Source organism: Acomys russatus, chromosome 7 (genome assembly GCF_903995435.1).
Source record: "Acomys russatus chromosome 7, mAcoRus1.1, whole genome shotgun sequence".
NCBI classification, from domain to species: Eukaryota; Metazoa; Chordata; class Mammalia; order Rodentia; family Muridae; genus Acomys; species Acomys russatus.
Genome location: NC_067143.1, coordinates 60418075 through 60442892, shown reverse-complemented (window position 1 = coordinate 60442892; position 24818 = coordinate 60418075). Strand labels below are relative to the sequence as shown.

Below are 24818 nucleotides of genomic sequence, written 5' to 3'. Positions count from 1 at the left end.
AAATGAAGAGTAAGATGAAGTCAGAACAGACAGAAGCATGATGCTTGGTGATCAGCTGAGTGACGCTCAGCACCGGGCTCAAGGGGCAGAGCCCTGCGGCTGTCCTGGGCTGGTGCACATCCAGGTGGGAGTGTGCCCATGTGCGCACATGTGGCGGCCGTGGTCCTCTGCTGGTTCCATGAGGTTTCACACCTTCGTCGGGCCATCAAAGGATAGGGGTTATAGACTTGGTCTTTGTATTCAGTGTTGATTATACTCTATAAGGGGGTTGAGAAGCAAGCAAATAGAGTGGATAGAGGCCTTCATGAGAGGACTAAGGGATCCAAGGTGAGAAGGGGCCAGCTTCTTTCCAGGGAAGAGGAAAGATGTGTAGACATTCCAGGGAGATGTGGTGTTCGAGCTCCCCTTAAATAGATGGACACACAGGAGGGAGGGGTGGCATTTTAGATGGAAAAAGACATCGTGGGAATCAGGAATCACCTGGAGTACAGTAGCAACCAAATGCTGCGCCATGTGTATATGTCATGACCGCTGAAAACTATGGAGCCATATTTCATATTAGCTCACTCCAAAATAACAAAATTCTCCTCCACTCTCCCCTCCTCCTGCCCCCTCCTCCTTGTCATCGTCCTCCTTCACTGTCTCCTCCCCCTTCAGGGTGTGTGGCCTCAGGTGCTGCTGGCTTCAGGCACTTAATTTGGTTATTAGTTACCTGTACCATTCCCTCTCTCATCTCCTTTCATGTGTGAGCTTTCTTCATGGACAGACTTTCAGTCATGGAAACAAATGGCTTGCCTCCCCAAGCTCCCATTTCGTCTGTGAAGTTCGCTTCCCCCTGAGCTCCCAAGGCTGCTTCTCACTAGCCTTACATGGTCATCCCTATCTGATCCCTGTGGCTCCCTAGATGGCATCGCTTGACTGGCTGAAACGGGTTGGAAACCCATTTCCACTAAGCCTTGGTTCTTGAGGCAGAGTTGTGAGTGGGGATGGCTGCTCACTCCTCCTGAGCCATTTAGAGGCGATTCAGAGGCTTGCTTTAGTAACAATGAAGAGCTACTTCTGGAAGAGATGAATGGAGGTGTGTGTGTGTGTGTGTGTGTGTGTGTGTGTGTGTGTGTGTGTGTGTGTGTGTGTGTGTGTGTGTGTGTGTGTGTGTGTGTGTGTGTGTGTGTATGCAGAGTGGAGCTCGCCACAAAAGGGCTGGAGTTGGGAACAAGATCCTGGAAGGAGGATGTAGGGCTAGCAAGGTTGGTGCCTAGTTTAGACGTAACCCTGAGAATGCTAAGTAGTTTTTACTGGATGGGCAAGAAAATGGCATGGTCAGATGTGGCTGCTAGAAAGGTCGCTCTAGGGTCGGGTGTGGTGGCGCATGCTTTTAATCCCAGCACTTGGGAGGCAGAGGCAGGAGGATCGCCGTGAGTTTGAGGCCAGCCTGGTCTACAGAGGGAGTCCAGGACAGTCAAGGCTACACAGAGAAACCCTGTCTCAAAAAACCAAAACCAAAACCAAACCAAACCAAACCAAAACACACACACACACACACACACACACACACACACACACACACACACATACACACACACACACACACACCCAAACAAACAAACAAAACTCAAAAACACACAAAAAAAACCAGAACAACAACAACAAAGAAAGGTCTCTCTGTAGGCAATAGACCATGGGACAGAGAGATTGGCTTGAAAGCAGGGGCTTTTCAAGGGGGCTAATGTCATTGTCCTGTTTATGAGCAGGAATAAAAATGGGGACAGGTCCTAGGGACATGGAAACTAAGGAAGAAGGAAGTGCCTGGAGTGCCCATTATTTCCTGAGCATCTGGCAGGGACACAGTGCCATCCACTCAGCTTATCCAGGGCACCTGGACAGGGGGCACTTTGGGGGAAGGATGAGCAGGAGAAAAGAAAGGGAAAAGTGGTCACAGGAGTACAGCTGGTGTTTCAGATGTCTCTGAGTTGTGTCCCTAGCTACACATTGACTAACTTGTAAAGTAACAGACCGGAAGATGGAAAACCCCAGGAGAAACAGCAGGAGCCAGGGCTCCCGGATAGCCTTTACAGCCAAGCTAGGACAGTTCTGGGAACTGTCCGTGAACCCTTCTGACAGGCTACAAACCAGCGGCACCTACTGAAGAAGTCACTGATGGCCCCATGTCCCCCACCCTGACATTGGTATACGGTTGAGTCCTGAGGTGGCTCTCACTGGGAGCTCACTCTCTCTCTCTGTAGATCCCACAGGACATGTCATTGACCTGGTAAATGACCAGCTGCCAGAAATCAGCATCTCAGAAGAGGACAAGAAGAAAAACCTGGCGCTTCTGGAAGAAGCCAAGTCGGTGAGTGAGCGATTCCTGACCCGGCGCGGGAGGAAATCGAGGAGCAGCCCCGGAGACTCCCAGTCAGGTAGGGCAGGACCAGCAGCAGGGCAGGTAGCTTCCCTGAGCCTCTTTGAGGCTGGACTGAGGGGAAGGAGGGGAGGACCAGGCTCCAGCTGCAGGAGAACCTTGTTTCTGGGAGGGATGGCCTGTTCCTTTGGCTGCCAGGTTCTAAAGGCCTAAGCCTTACAGAGATGACCCCTCCAGAGATGACCCCTCCAGGAGCCACTGTGCTTACTTTCCAGAGTTCTGAAAAACCTACCTAACTCTACTCATGAGAACTCTCCTGTGTTTTCCTTTTGGGCCCTATGTGTGACGAGCTGGGACTTCCCCAGGTGGGGACAAATGCCATTCCACATGATGCCAGCGTTGGTAACTTGGTCTCAGCAACTCTCCTTAGCTCTAATGCAGAGAAACCCAGTGAAATTCCAAGAATGCATAAGACCCTTGCAGGGCCCTGGAGGAGAGACAAGGCTCCTTTGCTAACCTGTGCTGGGGTCCCTCTTCTTCCTGAGTGCAAAGATGAATCAGGTTTTAGACAAGTCCAAATGGCCTTGGAGGACAAGGAGAGTGCTTGAAATCAAAGTGGTCCTTTGGCATCTGGGCAGTGCAGCCTTGCTTGCTTTTTCTGTCAGTTTCTGGAAAGTTCTCTGAGGTCAGGACCAGCAGCCTGAGGAATGTGACCTCATATACTGGAAGTTACCCGAGGACGCCTTGCTGGGCTGGCTGTAGCAAAAGTTGGGTTGTACTAGGAGCCTCATATGGTGGTCCAGAGTCAGCCTTGACAAGGCAGTCTGGGTTCCCAGGGGTGAAATCTCCCTGAGAGAACGATCTGCTTGGTGACAGAAATCCTAGCTCTTCATGAATGCCAGTCAGTTGATGTTTGTTTCCACAGCTGTTTCCTCGAACCACAGCCCTGGAGCATCTCCTGCACCCTCTAGAAGCTGTTCACTCACCATCTCCACACCGGCAGGTGAGGCTGACCCCTTGCCACACACACACACACACACAGGGGGCAGGTGTACAGGCTTTGAGGGCAGGGACTTGTATGACAGGCAGGAAGAGACAGGCTGAGTGAGGAAAGGGCTAAGGTCATAGGAAGGGGGCTAAGTGGCTGCTCTTTGCTCAGAGAGAAGTCATCACAGCTTATTTTGAATCCTTTTGTTTGGACCAGTGTGAGTTCTGTTTGTTCTGGTAACACTAGGGTTTGAACCTTGGTCTTCACACATGCTAGGTAAGCACCTGTCCACTGAGCTACATCTCCAATACCGGCATGCATTTTGCTCTCTTTCTTTCTGGGCTGTGTCTAGAGCCATACCCTCAGGCAGTGGAGTACCATGGTGGGCAGCCTGCCCCTGTCGGTGCTGGAAGACAAGCCTAGGATTCTACATTCACAGATGCATCCCGATGATCAGACCTCAGGGTCCCTCCATGACTCAGTTTCCTTATTTGGTTTCTATGGCAATTCCATGCTGGCATGTGAGCAACAACAGTGTTTTTTGGGCTGCTAGAACTTACAGCTGATGGCTCAGAAAAGCTGTGTGTGTGTGTGTGTGTGTGTGTGTGTGTGTTGTTGTTGTTGTTGTTAAACTGACAAGCACGGCACTAGGTGATGCGTATAACTTACTTGCGCTGGCCCATTACAGGTTTCGACACACACAGTGACCCACAGTCCTCCTCTCTGCTGGGAGCATTGCCACAGGTAACAGCATACCTGCGTGCCGTTTCTATGCCAGTGGAGTTCTTGTCCCTAACATTCCTGGACCCTCTGTAGCCCCTGAACGAGGAAGGCAGAGGGGACACCTACACCCTGCTATGCTAAGCTTCAGGAGGGGGCAGGCCTGTTCCCACTGCTACTGACCTGTGTTTTCTTCCTCAGCAGAAGGGGCATGAGGCCGACATCTCCTCACTTTGCCTTGGAGAGCCGGTGAGTTTGTGCTTTGCTCACTTTGCAACGATCCGAATGTGGGGAATGTGGTCTCAGAAGCCTAGGCTGGACCCTGGGCAGCCTACAGATGCATGGGCCTGCATGTGAGTAGAGGGTAGGTGCTGGAGCAAGAACAAGACTCCACTGTCATCTTAGGAGGTGGAAGTCTGAGAGGAAAAGAGGTAAGGCAGGTCTCAGGAGGGTTTCTGCACCCCCAAATCCAGCCAGTCATATACAACAGTGGCCTCCCTCAGTTCCAGAGAAGTTGCAGGAAAGCTCGGACTCTACTCCATTTGCATACATGAATGTAGCATGCCTCATTTGCATATGCATAAATGGTTCGTATATACATACATGGGCTCCTTCTCAAAGTCTGCATCTCCTCAGCCTACCTTCAGGGTCCCAACTATACCTTGTCTCTTTCAGAATGTGCCCAAAGGGCTAGCTGACCGGAAACAGAATGACCAGAGGAAAGTATCTCAAGGCAGACTGGCTCCTCGCTCTCCCACGGTGGAGAAATCCAAAGAACTTAGAGTAGAACAAAAAGAAAACTTTGATCCTCTCCAGCACTCGGAGGCCACGCCCATGGCTCAGGCTTCCGGAGCAAGTATCAGTGGGAAAATGGCACTGAACAGCCCTCAGCCCGGCCCTGTTGAGATGGAGCTGGCGAGGCAACTCCCGAAGACAGCCAGGGAAGGCAACCCTCTGCCCAGAGCCACAGTCCAGGGCTCAGGAGGAACGGTCAGCCCGCATTCCCAGGGTCAGAGCTCTGCTGGAGAGTCTGTGGGGCCCAAGGCTGGCTCCAAAGCTGAGCTGCGGTCCCCTGTGTCCTGCTCCCCCCTGATTCGTGGGGTCTCCTGGGACAGCAGCCCTGAAGAGCCTGGTCCCTTGCTGCAGAAGGTGCTCGCCAAGCTGCCTCTGGCAGAGGAAGAGAAGAGGTTTTCAGGCAAAGCCAAGCCAGCGAAGCCAGCTGGGCTCAAAGACTTCCAGATACAAGTACAGCCAGTGCGCATGCAGAAGCTGACCAAGCTCAGAGAGGTGGGTTCCTGCCCCGCTGCAGTGTGCGTATGTCAGGTCCCCTCTGAACTCCAGGCGTTTGTGCTCAGGCTAGGCCCTGGGACAGGACAGCTCTGACCTCAAGGAGTCCCAAACTTCTTGACCCTGAGAAGCCAGTCCTATCTGTGTCACATCTCCATAGCTCCAGCTTCAGGTGCCTTTACCCCCTGTTAATATGTAGAAGTCAGCCTGAGATACAGTGGTCAGACTTAGCCACACTTGAGGAGAAGCTGGCCACAGGACTCCTTATCCTGCTCTGTCTTCCTCCTCCAGCTAGAACTGGTGAGAAGATCCTCTGATGGAGTATTCGGTCACACCTCGAGTTGGGCAAGACCGGGATAGTGTTGCTTTTCTTTTTTTCTTTTTTAAATATTTATTTATTTATTATGTATGCAGTATTCTGCCTGCATGTCTATCTGCTCGCCAGAAGGGGGCACCAGATCACATTATAGATGGTTGTGAGCCACCATGTGGTTGTCAGGATTGAACTCAGGACCTCTGGAAAAGCAGCCAGTGCTCTTAAGTACTGAGCCATCTCTCCAGCCCTGCTTTTCTTTTGTAATGACACTTACCCACCTCGATACTTGTTAACCAAGGGCCTTAGAACCAAGTACCACTCTGACAATGGCCATAAGGGGCTGCTCCTCCATAGTGAATTCCTTCCAGTATCCATGGTGTCCCCAACGTTCATTGGCCATCAAACTAGGAACAGTGGTCAGTCAAGAGGCTGCCCTGCTATCCAGGTGTGGAGGGGCAAAGGCAAGACCAGAGCGTAAAAGAGAGGACTTAAGTGGACAAAAAGGTCTTGATCCAGTCCCTTCTCTCTCAGGTGGGCAATCTCAATGCAGGTCAAGGAGAATGGAGCCTATAGATTAGGGCCTAGCACAAAGTCCCCTGGCTCTTCTATTGAGGGAGTAAGGGTGAGGAAGGAAGTGAGGACCAGAACACTCCAGCTCAAACCAGAGCATCTACGCTTGCAAGGACACCTTGTAGCAGACCCGTCTACTGTTGAGAGAGTTTCAGTGAGAAAGAGCTCTCAGTTGGCAGAGTGTTTGACCAGCGTGCACAAAGCCCTGGCTTCTCAGAGTCACATAAAACCATGGGTGGTAGCTCAGACTCGTAATCCCAGTACCTGAGAGGGAGAGGCAGGAGGATGTCATGTTCAGCTATATAGTAAGATTGAAGCCAGTCAGAGACAGACGGAGATAAATGATAGATAGATACATAGATAGATAGATAGATAGATAGATAGATAGATAAAAAGAAAGAAAAACTTGCTCTTTTATAATGTTCTGAGGTAGAGCTTAGGAAGATGAACAGTTCACACAGAACTCCTGTCCTCCAGTCCAGAGTCCAGGGTACCTGGAGGGTTAAAACAAGGCCAGGCAGAGCCTCCTACTGTGGGCCACATCCCACATCTGTGGGGATTCACCTTCAAGGACTTCAAAGGCTAGGGGAGTAAGCCACTCCCTCAGAACTCCCCACATCCAGCAAAGGGCACTGCAGAGAACCTGGAAGCTCATGTCACCAGCTGCTCTGGCACCTGAGACCTGCTCTGCACCCTGTCCAGTGTGCTGACAGTGGAGGGACTGTGGATCCCTGGCTTGCAAGGGTTCTGTTTGGATCCTGAGCTCTGTTGGCCTTTCTTTCCTTCTACCCAGAGGCCAGTCACTCAAGTGGCTTCTGTCACTTGGGAGGCTGAGAACCCTTGGATGGCACCAGGGGGCAGGAGAGAATCCAGGCATCCCACTAGAGGGCCCTAGTCTGACACAGTTTGGCTGGGAGCCTGCTGAGTCCTCACCAATGCCCTCAACCTAGTTCTGTCTGCTCAGTCCCCAAGAAGCAACTCTTGGGGGCTGTATTTGTCTGGAGATGCCACAAAGGTCATTGAGGAAGAACTGTCACTTACACAGAAGGGCAGGGCAGGAAGCTGCAGCCAACAGTGAGACCAACAAGAATTGCTCCTGGAAGCAGCTGCATGCATATCCAGGGGACTTTACTGTCTCCAGAGTCCTTAGTTCCTAAAGATTAGACAATCCTTAGACACTTCCCTACCGTAAGGCCAGGCAGTTCACTTCCCCTGAGGCCCAGGATTTTTTTAAACAAGCAATTCACATAGGAGGTAGCTCTTGACCCAGTGAGTGTGGCACAAATGGTGGGATTTCAGGCCCTTTTATAGGCCGGGAGAGGACCCTGTGCCCCTCTGGCCTCACCATCTCATGCTATGCAAATTCATCCACCCTGGCCACTGTCCTGGGGAACCTCTCTAAGGCCGAGTGGTAACAGAGCCACTAGGGGAACAAAGAGAAGAGTCTAGCCCGGTGTTGTCATCTGAGCTGTGTCCCTTCTTCCTCTCACCCAAGGAACACATCCTGATGAGAAACCAGAACCTGGTGGGATTCAAACTTCCTGAACTGAGTGAGGCTGCAGAGCAGGACAAAGGTAGGCTGCTGGGGCCTGTTTGCCCTTCCCGGGGTTGGTCAGCCTGCTGGTGTCAAGCACAGTCTGTGTGCGAACACTAGGTTTCCCGTCAGTATTTGTGCGTGAGTGAGCAGATTGTATAGTCCACTGAGGCAGGGCATGCCCATGTCTGTCTCCTCCCTGCCGCCCCACCCTATCCCTTTTAGTGACAGTGGGTCTGGAAGGTGCCCCACACCTGAACTTTTCACACTGCCTTTCTCCTCACACCCAGGAAACCACCCAAATAGATCGGTTCCTCTTTTCAAGACACCAGAGCTCTCTCTTTCTAATCTGCTGTCACCACAAAGTCCATAACCCAGCTCTGCCCTGCTGGGTGGTTGCGTATCCCTTCCTCCAAGCCTTTTGCTTCCTACCACCCTACACCCTCTACCACACGTCTCTGAAAATAAGGACAGAGGCTGGACCCTCCCTATTCCTGCCTTAGTCTGCTCTTTCCTGAGTTCACTGGTGCCCCAGTGTGAGCCATAGCGTTCACCCTGGCTCTGCAATGAGTGAAGAAGCTCCAAGGCATCCCCAGGCCTGGTCCTCACCCCCTACCTTGTAACACAGGGCTGTCATAGTTGCCTTGAACGTTATCAAGAAGACCACATGAATTAAACTGTATTTATAAGGTGCCCAGAACAGCACCTGGTACATAGAGAGTGTTGTCTAGGCATTAGCCGTCAACATCCCTAGAGCAGAGGCCTCAAGAGCCAGCATCTCTCTCTGGGGGTGTGTCTATGTGTGCACACATGTGTCTATATATACATCGCAAGCTACATGCTTACACTTACAATGGTGCCTGGCACTATTAGGCCCTGAATATGTACTTATGAATGAACAAATGGGTGACGTCATAAAAGAGTTACCAAGATAGTTGCATAAAAGCAACCTATAACCAGAATGCTTCGTAATGGCTAAAGAAGAGTGAATGTGTTCGGAGGGGTTCTAGAAGGCAGGTTCTCTGTCCTTCCCTCTTCCTCAAGCCTCTTCCTTGGGGACACTCACCCCCTTGTCTCTATGCTTTGCGTAAGCTCTGCTGAGTCATTGTACATGTCTCTTTAAGCAGTGGATAAGGTAAGCAAACCTGCTTCACCCCCACCCCCACCCCTTTCCTTACTTATGTTGTGTTTATGTCTATCTCTTGTCTTTTGTTGGTGTTTACTAATTTGTTAAGTGGTGGCATGTACAGTGTTATATATAACATATATATGGCATTAACTTTACTATTTCAATCATGTCCACCATGTGGTTCCGGGCCCTTGAGTCTAGTTTTGCTCAATCACGCAGCGGTCACCACTGTCCACTCACAGAACCTTTTCATCTTCCTCAGCTGCAACTCCATACCCACGAGACTCCAGATGCCCATCCGCCTCCCCTGCCCTTGCAACCGCCATTCCATTTCCTGTTCCTGTGGATTGTGCCTTCTTGAGGCCCCTCACGTAAACAGAGCCATGCAATATTTTGCCCTACTCCCTTCAATGCCACCGCGACAAATTCTCTCTGGCATTTTGCAGGCTCTAAGTAATTTGCAACTCAGATTTAATCTTCTCCCAGGAAACTAAGAGGCAAGAATTTTTGCACTCATCTTACTGTTAGGGAAACTGAGGCCCAAAGAGCTGCTGACTCCAGCACATAGGTAAGCCATCCCAGGAGCAGTTCTGAGACATGTTTTACCTTCATTCTATTTTAGATAAACTAATCCAGAGGAGACCAGCTTATAGGGAGTAGGACAGTGAGTGCAAAGCCTTTCTCCTGTGGGCTCCAGTGCACCCCAGGCTTTACAGAGCACTTCTGGAAAGGCACAGTCCCCTCTTGCATTGTCCATGGCTAGTGTCAGTCATTGTATGAATTATCACATGAAGTTATTCTGGGTGTCGCTGGGGAGTGAAGATTCTGGGCTAAAATACAATGACAATCACCTTCTCAGTTGACAAGGTTCCCAGAGGTAAAATCTCCAGAACACCTTTTAAAAGGATGGAATTATTTTTTTTTAAAAAATAGCCATCTTGAGCCAAGTGTGGTGGCTCATGTCTTTAATCCCAGCATTCTGGAGACAGAGGCAAGAGGCTGTGTGAATTCAAAGCCAGCCTTATCTACGTAGTGAGTTCTAGGATAGCCAGGGCGATGTAGCAAGATCCTGCCTCAAAAAGCCAAGACAAACAAATAAAATACTTTGGAGCTAAAGAGATGGCTCAGGGGTAAAAGTGCTTGATCTGAAAGCATGAGGATCTGAGTTCAAATCCCCAGCATCCGAATAAAAATCCAGTTGTGGCCATGATGCATGTCTTTAATACCAGAGCTATGAGGGATGGAGACAGGAGGACTGACATGTTCTGCTAGATGCCAACCTACCTCAGATACCTCAAGGCAAAGAATGACAGCAAAAGCACCCAGCATCTCCCTCTGCCCTCTGTACAAGCACACACACACACACACACAAACACACACACACACACGTGGGTATAAAACACATACATCTATACATACACACAAAGTATTAACCATATTTAGAGGTATGCTTTTAATGTATACTTCTTCACTTTTAATTTTTATTGAAACACTAGAAAAACCTCTAAGATTTTATATACATGAGGCTGCAGAGATGGCTCAGCAGTTAAGAAGCACTTGCTGCCTTTGCAGAGGATGTGGGTTTGCTTCCCAGCACCCACATGGCAACTCATAACTGTCTGTAATTCTGGTTCCAGGGAGCCAACACCCTCAACCAGACTCCTCCAGCACCAGGCACCCATATGGTGCACACACGTGCAAATCACTCATACACATAAAAATAACAAATCTTTTTAAAAAGCCTTTATACATAGTTCCATCACAGTTTTATTTGTTCCAATATTTATAATTTTTCCTAAGTTAGTTTGATGGTATAGATGCAACTTCCTTTTAAAGGTTTGTTTTACTGAGTTATAATAACTAATTACATGTATTTAGATTTCATATTTATGGCTGAGTGGGTTCAGATTTCCTTCTGTGTGACTATCTATCCCTAGTCAAAAAATATTTCAGATATTTATAGTTTTCCATCTGTTATAAACAGTTTTGTCTTTGTGATTGTGGGCTTTTTCTTTCTTCTTCCTTTTAAGTAATTCCCTTGGGATACATTCTCAGACTTGAGAGTCTCTGGCTCAGAGTATAGAAATACTCGTCTCTTATCAAGTGTTCCAAACATTTGTGTAGGTTTTTCTTCTTAGCATGGTAATTTCTGTATGGTGCTTTGATTTGGTCTTTCTTAGTCAGAGTATAATAGAGCAAGGAACAGATGATCAGTAATAATGACAATTCTAGTCAGGTGCCATGTCTGATCTTGGCTGTCAACTTAACTGAATCTGGAACCAACTAAAATGCAAATGAGTAAGCAGCCTCCTCCATGGCTCTGCTCCAGTTCCTGCCTCCGGTTCCTGCCTCCGGGTTCCTGCCTTGAGCCTCTGCCCTGGCTTCCTTTGATGATGGACTGTAAGCCAAATTAACCCTTGCCTCCTTCTCACTACTTTTGGTCAGTGTTTCATCAGAGCAGCAGAGAAGCAAATCAGAACAGTAGGCATGAGGGTACATGTCTGTAGTCATGGCAGGCAAGGGGCTGAGTCAGGAGAACTCCAAGTTGAGGCCAGCCTGGGCTACATCATAGTGAGACTATATTTGAAAACAAGCAAACAAAAAGGATGACAGTTATAATGGGCTATTATTATTGGTGTAAAATGACACCTTGTTTCTATTTCAGTTGATTTTCTAGCATGCTTAAACTTAATTTCTTTGCTTTATATTGGTCCATTTGGGGCCTAGATTATTATTAGTTGTTTTTTTTTTTTTTTTTTTTTTTTTTTTTGCTGTTGATAGTATTATATGGGAAGTGTGAATAACTGATATGAATGCTTTGCCTTAATACTTTCTCTCAATATTTGAATTTATTTTATTTATATGGGTGTTTTGCCTGCATGTATACCTATGCACCATGTACATGCAGGGACCACAGAAACCAGAAAAGGGCATTGGATCTCCTGAAACTGGAGTAACGGGCAGCTGGCAGCAGCACGTGGGTGCTGGGAACCAAACCTAGATCCTCTCCAGGAGCAGTGAGTGAGAAGCCAGGAGACAGGAGCTATTCACCAGGGGTGAATGGAGCTTCACATTCCCTGACGTCTGGATGCCTCCTTTGGATTTGATGTCTACACTGTCATATGCACTGGCGTGCTGGATTCAAAGGACTGTCCAAGGTTTATTTGCTTTGCAATTTATATCCCTTTAGTTTACTAACTTTGCAGATATTCAGTTCTCAATCGTATGCATTTAGGTATTTCCTTTTTCTCTTCCAAAAGCATTTAATGCTCTTTGCACATGGCTCTTGTCACAGTCTGTGTAACCTTGTTTCGCTTGTTCATTGGTAGCCGCGGCTCTTAGTTCATGAGCATTTCTGACTGATCACTAGTAGTGGAGATGAACGTGGCCTGGTGTTGCATACTTCCTGCATCCTAAATATTGCTATTAAATGGTAGAGTGCTGGCTCCAGGGACTGGTAAAGTGACTGAAACTAGACTGACTACTACATGCCAGATGCTGTGCCGAGTATTTGGTCCTGTTAGACTCAGTGCTCACAACACCCATGAGAACCAGCCTTACCATAGTCACCTTGAGGCTTATGGAAGCCATGGTGGTGTGTCTCTTAGCTGCAGCAGCAGGATCAGAACCCGGATGTGTCTAACTTCTGAGAATTTTGACCACTTTGCAGAACATCTTTCTTTTTGAGTTTACAACTCAACCTCCTGTTAGTTATTTTATCTGGTTCACTATCTTCTTAGTTGTCCTACATGTGGGAGGCCATCTGCATCTCTGCATCTGTGTGTCCTTTATTACTTTGGTAACATCCTCTAACTTGATAATAGTGATGAGATCATTTGCCTTTTCTCTCTCTCTCCCCCCAAGCCCCCCCTCCATTAATTAATTAATTTAATTTACAACTTGACTGCAGCCCCTTCCCTCCTCTCCTCCCAGTCCCACCCTCTCCTGCACTTTCCCTCCCCTTCTCCTCAGAATAGAGGAGGCCCCACCATGGATACCCACCCACCCTGGCATGTCAAGTCGCAGTAGGGCTAAGCACATCCTTTTTCACTGAGGTCAGACAAGGCAGCCCAGCTAGGGAAAAGGGATCCAAAGGCAGGCAACAGAGTCAGAGACAGCCCCTGCTCCAGTTGTTAGGGTGACCAAGCTGCACATCTGCTACATATGGATAAGAGGCCTATGTCCAGCCTATGCATGCTTGGTTAGTGGTTCAGTCTCTGTGAGCCCCCATAGGCCCAGGTTAGTTTGCTCTGTAAATCTTTTTGTGGTATCCTTGACCCCTTCAGCTCCCTCAATCCCTGATACCCCACTCTTCTACAAGACTGCCTTGAGCTCTGCCTGTTGTTTGGCTGTGGGTCTCTGCATCTGTTTCCACCAGCTGCTGGATGAAGCCTCTCAGAAGACAGCTATGGCAAGCTCCTGTCAGCAAGCATAGGAGAGTATCATTAATAGTGTCAGGTGCTGGCTCTCTTCCATGATGTGGGTCTCAAGTTGGGCCAGTCATTGGTTTGCTGTTCCATCGACTTCTGCTCCATCTTTATCTCTACACTTCTTATAGGCAGGACAAATTTGGGGTCAAAGGTTTTGTGGGTGGGTTGATGTCCCCCCCGCTCCCTCCACTAGAAGTCCTGTCTGGCTACAGGAGATAGCCACTTCAGGCACCATATCCCCAGATGCTGGGAGTCTCAGCTAGGGTCACCCCACATAGACTCCCAGGAACCCCCACTGTCCCAGAGATGTCCCCCACCAATTTCTGTTCTCTTGCCCAACCCTCTTCCCCAACTCTCCCCACCCTCATTCCCCTGCCCACTTCCTCCCCCACCCAGTTCCCTCCCTCCATTCCCCTTACAAGTGAGACTCAAACATCCTCCCTTGGTCCTTCCTTGTTACTTAGTTTCTTTGGGTCTGTGGATTGTAGTGTGGTTATTCTGTACTTTATGGATGGCTAATATCCACTTATAAGTGAGTGCATACCATGCATGTCTTTCTGCATCTGGGTTACCTAACTCAGGATGATATTTTTTAGTTCCATCCATTTACCTACAAATTTCATGATTCCCTTCTTTTTTAATATCTGAGTGGTAGTCCATTGTGTAAATGTACCATCTAGGTTGTTTCCAGATTCTGGTTATTACAAATAAAGCTGCCATGTACATAGTTGAACAAATGTCCTTGTTGTGTGGTGGAGCATCTTTTCGGTATATGCCAGGAGTGGTATAGCTGGGTCCTGAAGTAGAACTATTCCAAATTTTATGAGAAACCACCAGATTGATTTTCAAAGTGGTCATATAAGATTTCACTTGCACCAGCAATGGAGGAGTGTTCCCCTTTCTCCACATCCTCCCCAGCATGTGCTGTCACTTGAGTTTTTGATCTTCGCCATTCTGACAGGTGTAAGATAGAATCTCAGAGTCATTTTGATTTGCATTTCCCTGATGACTAAAGATACTGAGCATTTCTTTAAGTTCATCTTTGCTGTTTGATATTCTTCTGTTGAGAAATCTCTGTTTAGCTCTGTGCCCCATTTTTTTAGGTTATTAAATTTTTATTTATTTATTATTAAGTATGCAGCACTCTGAATGCATGTACATCTGCAGGCCAGAAAAGGGCATCAGATCACATTATAGATGGTTATGAGCTACCATGTGGTGGCTGGGAATTGAACTCAGGACCTCTGGAAAAGCAGTGAGTGCTCCAGCCCTGTGCTCCATTTTTTAACTGGATTATTTGGTTCGGTGGTGTTTAATTTCTTGACTTCTTTATTTATTTTGGATGTTAGTCCTCTGTCAGATGTAGGATTGGTGAAGACCTTTTCCCAATCTGTACATTGTCATTTCATTCCATTGACTTACAGAAGCTTTTCAGTGTTGTAAGGTCCCATTTATTAATTTTTGATCATAGTGCCAGAGCTGTTGGTGTTCTGTTCAGGAATTGGTCTCCTGTAGCAATGCGTTCAATGTTATTCACCACTTTCTGTTCTGTAGATTTAACATATTCAGTTTTATGTTGAGGTCTTTGATCCACTTGGACTTCAGTTTTGTGCAGAGTGATAAATATGGATCTATTTGCATTCTTCTACATGCTGACATCCAGTTAGACCAGCGCCATTTACTGAAGTTGCTTTCTTTTTTCCATTGTATTGTTTTGGTTTCTTTGCCAAAAAATCAAGTGTCTGTAGGTGTGTGGGTTTGTTTTTGGGTCTTCAGTTTTATTCCATTGATTCACCTGTCTGTTTTTATGCCAGTGCCGTTTGGCTTTCATTACTATTGCTCTGTAGGACAGCTTGAAATCAGGAATTGTGATACCCCAGCTGTTTCTCTTTTTGAGTGAATTTTAGTGTGTTTTTTCTCTCCCAAAGGCCATGCATCTTATTAAATAAACATATTATTTTAAATTATATTTATATTATTTGATATAAAGTATTTGTAATAATTATAAAACATGATGTTATCTAGTTAGGTCTGTCTATAGCTGTGATAAAACACTGGTCAAACCAACTTGGGGACAGAAAAGGTTGCTTTGGCTTACGCGTCCTGCATAGAGCACCACTGAGAAAGGACTGGGCAGGAACTTGGGAAAAAGCAGAGGCAGGAGCTGTGGAGGACAGCTGCTTGCTGGCTTGCACAGCTCTCTCTCTTTTTCTACCCAGGACCACAGTGGGCTGGACCCTCCTACCCCTGTCATTAATCAATAAATGCCTCACGGAGATGTCCACAGGAAAGCTGAATAGAGGCGGTTCCTCAGCTGAGAGTTGCTCTCCCTAGATAGGTCCTGTTTGTGTTGAGCTGACAAAACTAACCAGCGCAGATACTATTTAACCTTTGATTATTATATATATGTTGCTGAACTGTGGAACTCTATCCTGTCAGCCAAGTGTGGCAGGACAGCACTGGGATGCAGCTTCTTCATGTTCCCGGAACAAAAGGTTTAGGAGCCCTCTGGACACTGGCTCAGAGAATGGTGTCAGGCTCTAAACCAGTGGTTCTCAGCCTGTGAGTCATGACTCCTTTGGCTAACATCTAGCTGCGCGCCCCCCTAAATTTACATTACAAGTCATAACAGTAGCCAAATTACAGCTATAAAGTAGCAATGAAAATAATTTTAGTTTAGGGTCATCATAATATAAGGAACTGTACTAAAGGGCCATAGCATTAGGGGGGTTGAGAGCCACTGTTCCACATTCAGCAGAGCTCACAGGAAAAACTCAAATCTCTAATGAGGCTGGTTGACGGTTCCTTGGGGAGACAGGAAAGGTCCTTATCAGACAATTCTGGAGTCTCCAGGACCTTGACTCTCAGTTTCCGAGGACTCCACTCCCCAGTAAATCTGACCTTCCCCAACAGTTCAACCTGATCCCGCCTCAGGGTTCATTTTGCACAATGTGTTGCTCTTTGGTCATTATTTTAAGACAAAGATATGAGGCTGATATAGGCCGCTCCCTGGGTTGTTTGAATGTGATGCAAAAAGAAAAAAGAAAAAGGCTGAGATCATAGCATCACAGAGATGGCCTTGTCCCAATCGCCATTATTGTTTCATCTGTCCCCTAATGGGACCTTTGGCCCACATTCTTGACTCCTTGACAGCTCATTGTCCAGAGTCTCTGCAGTGCGCTTGTGCCTCATCTGCTTTCAGGACAAGCCTGGAAGCCCGGAGGGCCCTGCAAGGCCCTGTGGCTAACCCCACCCACTTCCAGATCAGCATCCAGAACCACTCTCTCCTCAGCTGTCCACGGTGCCTTTCCTGCAACTCCTTCGCCTTCCACTTCTCAGTTTCCCCTCTTCATGAAGGGTTTTTCTTGTCTTCTTCTTTGCCCAGTGGACTCCCACTTTAGATTTTCTTATGATTAATCTCTGTCCTCTTAAACAGTAAGCTCCAAGAGGGGCAGTTGTGTGGCAGTTTTCTTAGCTCTAAGCCCCCTTGCCTGGGACACGGTAAACACTCAGTAATGAGGGAAATAAGTCACTGAATGAATGGAGCCACCTTCACCATCTATGAGAGGAAACCCAAGGGAGACAGAGTCACCTAACACATAGCACAACTTCAAGGAACAAGGAGGAAGCAGCAGCTAGCTCAGAAGGGGTGAGTCAGGAATGGCTGGGAGGGGAGCTTGGGGCTGGGGAAAAGAAAGGCATACCAGGCAGGGCGAACAGAGAGAACAAAGGCACGCCCCTGGTGCTCCGCATGCTACAGAAGCAGACCTCACCTGGACCCACTGTGTAACATGTGCCCCAGAGAGATGGGCTGTGTGGCCATGCAGCTGAAGCAGCGAACTTGAGTCAAAGAAGGTAGAGGCCTCAAGGGCCAATTGATGAGTTAAGACGCTCGATGAGCCAGAGAAGCCTACAGGATAGGGAGCCTACATCCTAGACTAATTATTCTTAGCAGACGACAACAGGTGGCCTGAGATGGGGGTCATCAGAAAGTGCTATAAAGACCCTGGCTCGGCCACCTACAGAATGCCTAGTTCCAATTGGTGTCATCAGGACATCTCTTTGTAAAAGACACCTTGTAAGACAATATGCACGTAGTCTGGGGAGGGACAAGGGATGACAGAAATGTGGGAGGATGGTTTAAAAGCCATTTGGATGTGAGGACAGTAGGACTTGGTAAGTGAGACACCAGAAAACCACCAGGAGTCTGCATGCATGGCCAGGTGGGTGATAACAGTGCCAGGCCTCAGATCACAGCAGCGAGAACTCCCTTGAGAAGACCAACCAAGTATCTGGATTTGAACATATTGAGTGCCCAGGGGGCACAGCTGAGATGCAACATTTTACATCCTGGCTCTCCTACGGATGAGCTGGGCTCTGGGGGGATCTGTAAACCCTAACTGGTCTTCAGTTTCCCCCGGCAGTGATTGACTTGGCAGGACAACTGTAGACAGTCAACAAGAAAGAACATGTAAGGTGTGGCTTACGTTCCATGAGTGGTGGTTTTGGGATGGTTTTTATTATTTGTATCTAGTTGATGATGTCTAAAGGGTGGATGGATATCTGGATAAGGATTCTGAGGTAGGTGGATGGTGCTTCTATGTAGCCCAAGGCCAGGCCACAGTCTCATGTCTTTCATAGGAAAGATGCCTTCCTGAGAAGATGGATGCAAAGACATTTATTCTAACTAGTGTGGCTTTGGCCTTGGAAGACAGAAGAAAGTAGCAACTACCTCACTGCACTAAAATGTCCCCTTTTCTACAAACAGAGAAGGGGGTAGGGAGGAAGGAGAGAGACTGTACAAAATATTACAGTTTAACTGAGTTTGAGTTGAAGTGAAGTGAAACTGTAAGATTTGCTGAATCTCTATAATTTGCTTCCTCCAAAGAGGCGAAATTAGTTTTGGCAGTTGTATTAGGGCATGCACTCAGGTTTAGAGTTGCGGTGGCTTTTTCTGGCATCAGTACTTTGCTTTAGAGTAATTGTTCTAAATTCTTTACCCAACATACAGTTTCGATCACATGTGGCAAGACAGACAGACCCAGAAATAATTGTCATAAGAGAAGTTTATACTCACAGATTCCCTAACAGGCATAGTATACCCTCCAGGCCAACTGGAAAAGGGCCTGGGCCAGCTAGGGGAAGAAGGCAGGGGAAGCATCTTTACTGGTGTTTTCATGGTAAGGGGTGGGCTGAGCAGTGTGGGTACCCTGAGTACACTTAGGATCCGATAGTTTGAGTAAGGAGAGAGGTTTATAATTGTTGGATACATGGTGATGGGAGGCAAGGATGAATATTGAGTTGGTGTGTGAGAGATGGATAAAGGAGATGGTTGGGAATATGGCTTCTAGATCGATTGAGTTGGTTAGATGTCAGAGTGCACTCAAAAGAGTGCTAATTCCCCCAGAATTAGCTAGCCTGGCAGAAGCAGTCTCTCCAAGACTAAAGACCTCAATGCTAGAGCATCAAGAAGAAGAAAAAAAAAAAAAAAAAAAAAAAAGCAGAACATCTCATTAAGCATTTTCTTTGTCTGCAATTTCTTCCAGCTTTCCCGTCTCTGCCTGTCTCAATGCTGAATTCTTCTTTGTGTGATGTCAAGGCTATAGCATTTGCACTCCACTCGGAAACCACTTTTCACAGTTTTCTAGCTGTGGACTCCAAAAACAGGGTTTCACACTGACTGCCAGTTCCTTGCTTGTGGCTAGCCACCCTGAAGCATTTTGTTTTGATTTATGTTTTCTTTAGCTGGCTTTTATTACCTAGTGGTTTCCCTGGGAAGCAGCAGAGGTAATCTGTGTCCTGAGTTCTAGACACTTGAAAACATGCTTTGACTTAGCAGTAGTCTGCATAAGCACAAAATTATGACATCAGCCACATGTCACATGGCTAACTCCTTCCTATGAAGTGTTGCTATCCCACTGCATTCAGTGTTATAGAGAAGCCGAAAGCCAGCTGGATTCCTGTGTCCCTTTGCCCTCATGCTGTGTGTGTAGTGTCTGTGTGTGTGTGTGTGTGTGTGTGTGTGTGTATGTATGTGTGTCTGTGTTGTGTGTCTGTTGTGTTGTGTGTCTGTTGTGTTGTGTATGTCTGTGTGTGTGTTGTGTTGTGTGTGTCTATGTGTGTTGTGTGTGTCTGTGTGTGTGTCTGTGTGTGGTGTGTGTGTGGTGTGGTGTGTGTGTGTATGTCTGTGTGTGGTGTGTGTGGTGTGTGGTGTGTGTGTATGTCTGTGTGTGGTGTGTGTGTGTGGTGTGTTGTGTGAGAGTTGTGTGTGTGTTGTGTTGTGTGGTGTGTGTGTCTGTGTGTGTGGTGTATGTGTGTATGCACACATGCTATTTTTTTTACTGTTAGGAATAAAGGCACTAGCATTTCTTTATAGGTATGCCTTTAAAACAAAAGAAGACAAAAGCATCCTATGTACAGTCAACCTCCAAGTTCATCTCTTCCCTCCACTGAGGCCAATTTTTCTTCTATTATGTCTTTGAATGTATTATTCATTCAATGAAATGGTCAATCTTCCTTTCCTCTTTACATTCTTTATTATCATTGAATCTATCCTGCCCTCCTTACTAATTCAAGTAAAACTAAGTATGTTTTTGTGCTTTTTATTTGTTTTTTTAAAAATTTATTTACATTTATTTTATGTGCCTGCATTTCCTACATGTATGTCTATGTGAGAGTATCACAGACAATTGTGAGCTGTCATGTGGGATTTGAACCCTGGTCCCCTGGAATAGCAGTCAGTGCCCTTAACCACTGAGCCATCTTTCCAGTCCCCAGACTGTATATATTATTTGTCCTCATTTTTCAACATACTGACTAGTTCTGCTTTTCAATTTCTTATTCATTTGTTCTTGGTCTTTAATTTGTTTCCTTAAATAGAAATCTCTGTCCATCTAGATTTGATCTTATCTTGTCCTGATTTCTTATTCTCATTTTTTCAAATTCCAATTTCTCCTAGAGTTAAGCACTTACAGTATATATTTTGCACAGAGCTGCAGTTTTGCTCCAACCCGCCCACCCCATGTTCCTTGCATCTCTGTGTCCATCCTGACATCTGCCTCCTGTGCGTTCCCATCCTTCCTTCCTTTCTACCTTCCGTCTTTCCTTCCTCTTTTAGCTCTAGTATTTTTGTCTAGTTGCCATGTCACTTGTTTTCATTTCATTTCTTTACAATCTGGACATTTCTACCTGGGTTTTCTCCTTCTTCTTTGTATGTGTGGGGCAGCATACTTTTCCTTCCCTCCCTCCGGCCTCATTGGAGGTCTCTTTGTCCTCTTCTCTCAGGAGTTACAGACTGGTGCTCACAGGCATTTCTTTGCTGCTTGAGTGGGAGGAAAGAGGAAGTTTAGACAGAGCTGTGAGCGACATCATTTGTAGGCTTGGCTTTCTGCTTTTTTTCTATAACTTTGTTCAGAGTCTAAAACTGGAATTTATTGTGCCAAACTGGGATATTTCTGTTCCCCTGGCTGGGGATTAGTGGGGTTTGGAAACCCGTTTAAGGTAGAATTGTAGGAGAGTCCGTCCAGATGTTTATTGTCCAGACCTGACCCAACCTTCCGGGGAGCCATTCGCTCCTCTGGCAGGCAAAGGGAGGGAAAGAGACAAAATCCAAGGGCCTCTGCTGGAACTTTCCATGCATCTCATGCCACTCATTCCATCAGAAGAGCTTGGTTTAGTTGTTTGTTTACTTTTAATCTTCCTTTCTGGTAGATGCCTACATGTTGTTCAAGGTAAGTCACTCTGATACAATACCAGATACCAGATGCTCTCCCCTGCTTCTTGGCAGGAAAAGCTAAATGCTGACATGGGCAACAATTTCTATTTCTCTCTTTGTGGTGTTGGTATAGTAGAGTGTAGAATTCTCTAGAGAATCTTTCTTTCTCAGCTTCCTCCACAGGCGCCTACTTACTTGCTCTGTCCACTCCTTTCTTGTTCTGTGCTCTTGCATTCTTAGAAGTTTCCCCTTATCCCGAACCCAGAACCCATTCTTAAGCCAGGTGTTGAAGTGTGTACTTATAGTCCCAGCATGCAGGAGGCCGAAGCAAGAGGATTACTTCAAGTTCAAGGCTAACCTGGACTATATATATAGTGACATGCTGACTCAAAACAAACAAACCCAACAAAACCCCTGTTCTTTGAGGGAGGAAGCAAGGGGAGATCAAAGGTGGGGGGACACACATTTATTTCTAGGAAATTCCTTTTTTGACAATTATTATTATTTTTTTGAGTTTTTTTTGTTTGTTTTATTTTTGTTTGTTAGTTTTTGAAGACAGAGTTTCTCTGTGTAGCCTTGGCTGGCCTGGACTCACTTGTAGACCTGTTCTTTTCTGTATTTGAATATTGTTGGCACATATAAAGTTTATTTTATACTTTTATGTTGTTAATTTGGTTGCATTCAGGAAGAGGGTGTTTGCTTTTGGTATCCAGTTATGAGACTGGTATTTTGTAAGAGCTGGAAGTCCTAATTAGCTCTTTTTCTCCTTTCTAAAATCATTTCTCCTCTTCCCCCTCGCTTCCCCTCAACTTAGAGGAGTTTTTAAGGCTGAAGCCCTGGTGTGTCCTTCACTTGGCATTAGATTTGATATGTTCCAGTCACACGGAGAGTTCTCAGTAGCCCTCTACTTAATTAGCTCTCTGCTAAGTGTGGTGGAGGTGCATAAATACAGAGCGAGGCCGAGGGCGACACAGCTTTGCCATTTGACACATGGAACTGCCAGCAAGCTGTAAATGCCAGAGAAAACCAAAGAGTTGACAGGAAGCTACAGGAACATCTAGTCTAGTGTCACACCCAGGGATGCTGTGCTGGCTGTCCTGTCCCCAACAGGTAGCTCTGTAGCCTCCATGTGAATAACCAAAGTATCGGGGAGTCTATAACACTTCTGTCGTTGAAACAGAAAAGATCTGTTATCCCAAACTGTTTGAAATGTATTTGCTGGGAGCCCCTCCCTGCATGATAGGAATCTCATTCTTTGCCTTCTGTCCTGATCTCTAGTCTGACCTACAATTCTGGAAAACAGAGAAACAAATGGAACATTGCTAGGTCAAAGGCCATGGCAGACAGTAAAAAATACAGGCAGTGAAGAATACACTATATCTGTTAGGGACCCTGAACCAGCTCAAATGAAAGATGCCTGAAGCTTTTACTTCACCGTAGATATGCTGTGAGTACACAGAAAGGCACAGCAAGTCCATCCTGCATGGGTGCGAAGCTCAGTGCCAAAGGCATTAGCCAATATCCCATGTTAAATTTGCTAGAATATATCTGGGTCTCTCAAACAGCAACAAGGCAGAATATATGTAGGCGTGGGATGGGGTCTGGAAACCAGAAATCATAGGATTCCCCAAAGAGTGACTGGGAAACAGGGGACAGATCCAGGAAAGAGCTCGCTTGCAGAGGTACAAGAGCTGTTCAAGCAAAAGAGAGATTTATGATTTGCTCTTTCTGTTTCCTGGACACAATCCTGCATCGTTTTAGGAGGCAGTGAATGCCGATTGTTGGCTCTGTTGACTCGCAGGCATCCGTATTTCTGAGATCTGTGGCGGGGTTGATGACCTTAGCTTTATCCTGGAAAATACCTGCTTCTGTGACTATCTAGTGGCTGATATCCAGGTAGGAGCTGCAAATGGTGCTTTTGAATTTATTTGGGAAAGAACTATCAATCAAGAGATCCCTTTAAGAGCCTGCCAAATAGAGAGGTTTTCCCCGAACACCATAAGCAAAGAGCTAAGCAGCTTCCAGCTGCCAGGAACCAACATCTAAATGCGGACACACGACCCCACTTGACAAAGTGGGGCATCGTGAGAGGAAACAGCTAGGAACAGATAGATGTCTATTAGCAATTGGGCTGCACCATTTGCTATGCCTGTGATCTTCCGCAAGTTACCAACTTTACTGAGCCTTATATTATCTACCTGTAAAAAAAAGGATGATTGTGAGGGGTGACAATAATGAGTTCTCTGGCATGTAACAAAGTGCTTACAAGTGTTGACAGTCTTCCTGGGACCTGAAGCCAGCTGCCCATAGCACTAGTGTGAGTTCAAACAGGCCTTGTATACTCTTATTTTCCCAGGGGTCTCTTCTGAACTCACCCCAGCAACTGAGGAAGAAGAGTCGAAGAGTGGTCTGGATGTGATGCCCAGCATTTCTGACATATTGCTGCGCAAGCTGAGGGTTCACAAGTCACTCACTGGAAGGTAAAAACAAGGACGTCAGCTTTTGGAAGACCTTTCTGGGGCACCCATGTCAGAGTATGGGTGGAACACAATGGAGTGTCAGGCTTGACTCTTACCCTAGAAGGATGCAGTCCAGTGGTCCAGGCAGGGATGATGCATCCAAAACACAAAGCAAAAGGATGAGCCACGTCCGTGTTTCCAGCTCTCAGAGTATATGGGATTCACAGGACACTGAGGACATGAGGGTCACCAGAGGGGAGAGTGGTGGGCTTTGGGCCAGGGGATACACATATAAACCATTACCTGTGGGTCAGACTGTATATGGAGAGATGTACAATGTCCAAATTACATGAAGAGCTGAGCAGAAAGCGCCCCCACCCCCCGCCCCCGACTTCTACTCACAGGAAGAAAGTAAAGCCTTTACTTTCTGAGTCTTAGCTTCATGGCCTGTACAAGAGTCCTAAGTGCTCTGCCACTGTCAGGGGGCCCTAAATGAGGCCATCTGTGGGCAGGGACTTAGTGTCAGCGCAGAACACATCCTTGATAGTTGGATTGGAAAGCAAAGAGTAGGGATCTGAGATAATGAAGTTGCTAGGAAGAGCATGAGACTGGGAAATACAGAGAGTGGTATGGTGAGACACTGGGGGGTGTGTCACAGTAAGAAACCCAGGACACAACGACAAGAGGCCACACAGGTGAAGACTTCATTGAATAGCTTTCCGAACAAAAAGAAACGGTTCTCATGAATGGCTGTGAGACGACTGGTGAGTCACATGCCAAAGAGTGCAGCTACCATGATATATAAACGTCATCTCAAAACGGACCACAGGCCTAAATGTAGGGGCTACTACTGCCGAACGCTTGCAGAAACCACAAGAGGCAAGCCTTGGGAGCCATGAGCTTAGGTTAGTCCACAGCATTAGCCAAGACAGGAAAAGCACAGGCAGAAGCTTTAAAAAGAACAGGTAAAAGCTAAGTCATCCTCATACTAATCCTAAAAAAAACAAAAACAAAAAAAACAAAACAAAACAAAAAACAAACAAACAAAAAACCCTGTGTTGTCAATGCTATCTAGAAAGTGAAAAATGACACACAGAATGGGAGACAGTGTTCACAGATCACTCACACATCACAGGCACCTGTTTCTAGACTTGATAAAGAATTCTTGCGATTCAGTAGAAGTTAGATAAAGGATTTCTCAAAATGGGCAAAGGGTTTAAACAGACATTTCAAAGAGAGTGCACAAAGGTCACTGAAAACACACTCTGCTACTCTCCATTTTCTTGGAGGCTCATGGCTCCGCCTCCTAGCT

At 46.6% G+C, this 24818-nt stretch overlaps 1 protein-coding gene across 1 annotated transcript in view; it reads left to right on the top strand.

Annotated features, from left to right (window-relative positions):
- Irag1 (inositol 1,4,5-triphosphate receptor associated 1) overlaps positions 1–24818 on the top strand; it is a 73977-nt gene that overhangs the window by 17607 nt on the left and 31552 nt on the right. The window contains exons 4-10 of the mRNA XM_051149235.1: positions 2244–2417; positions 3285–3362; positions 4036–4091; positions 4269–4316; positions 4743–5354; positions 7736–7814; positions 23404–23527. Coding sequence (XP_051005192.1) covers positions 2244–2417; positions 3285–3362; positions 4036–4091; positions 4269–4316; positions 4743–5354; positions 7736–7814; positions 23404–23527 — 1171 coding nt within the window. The remainder of the gene's footprint in view (positions 1–2243; positions 2418–3284; positions 3363–4035; positions 4092–4268; positions 4317–4742; positions 5355–7735; positions 7815–23403; positions 23528–24818) is intronic.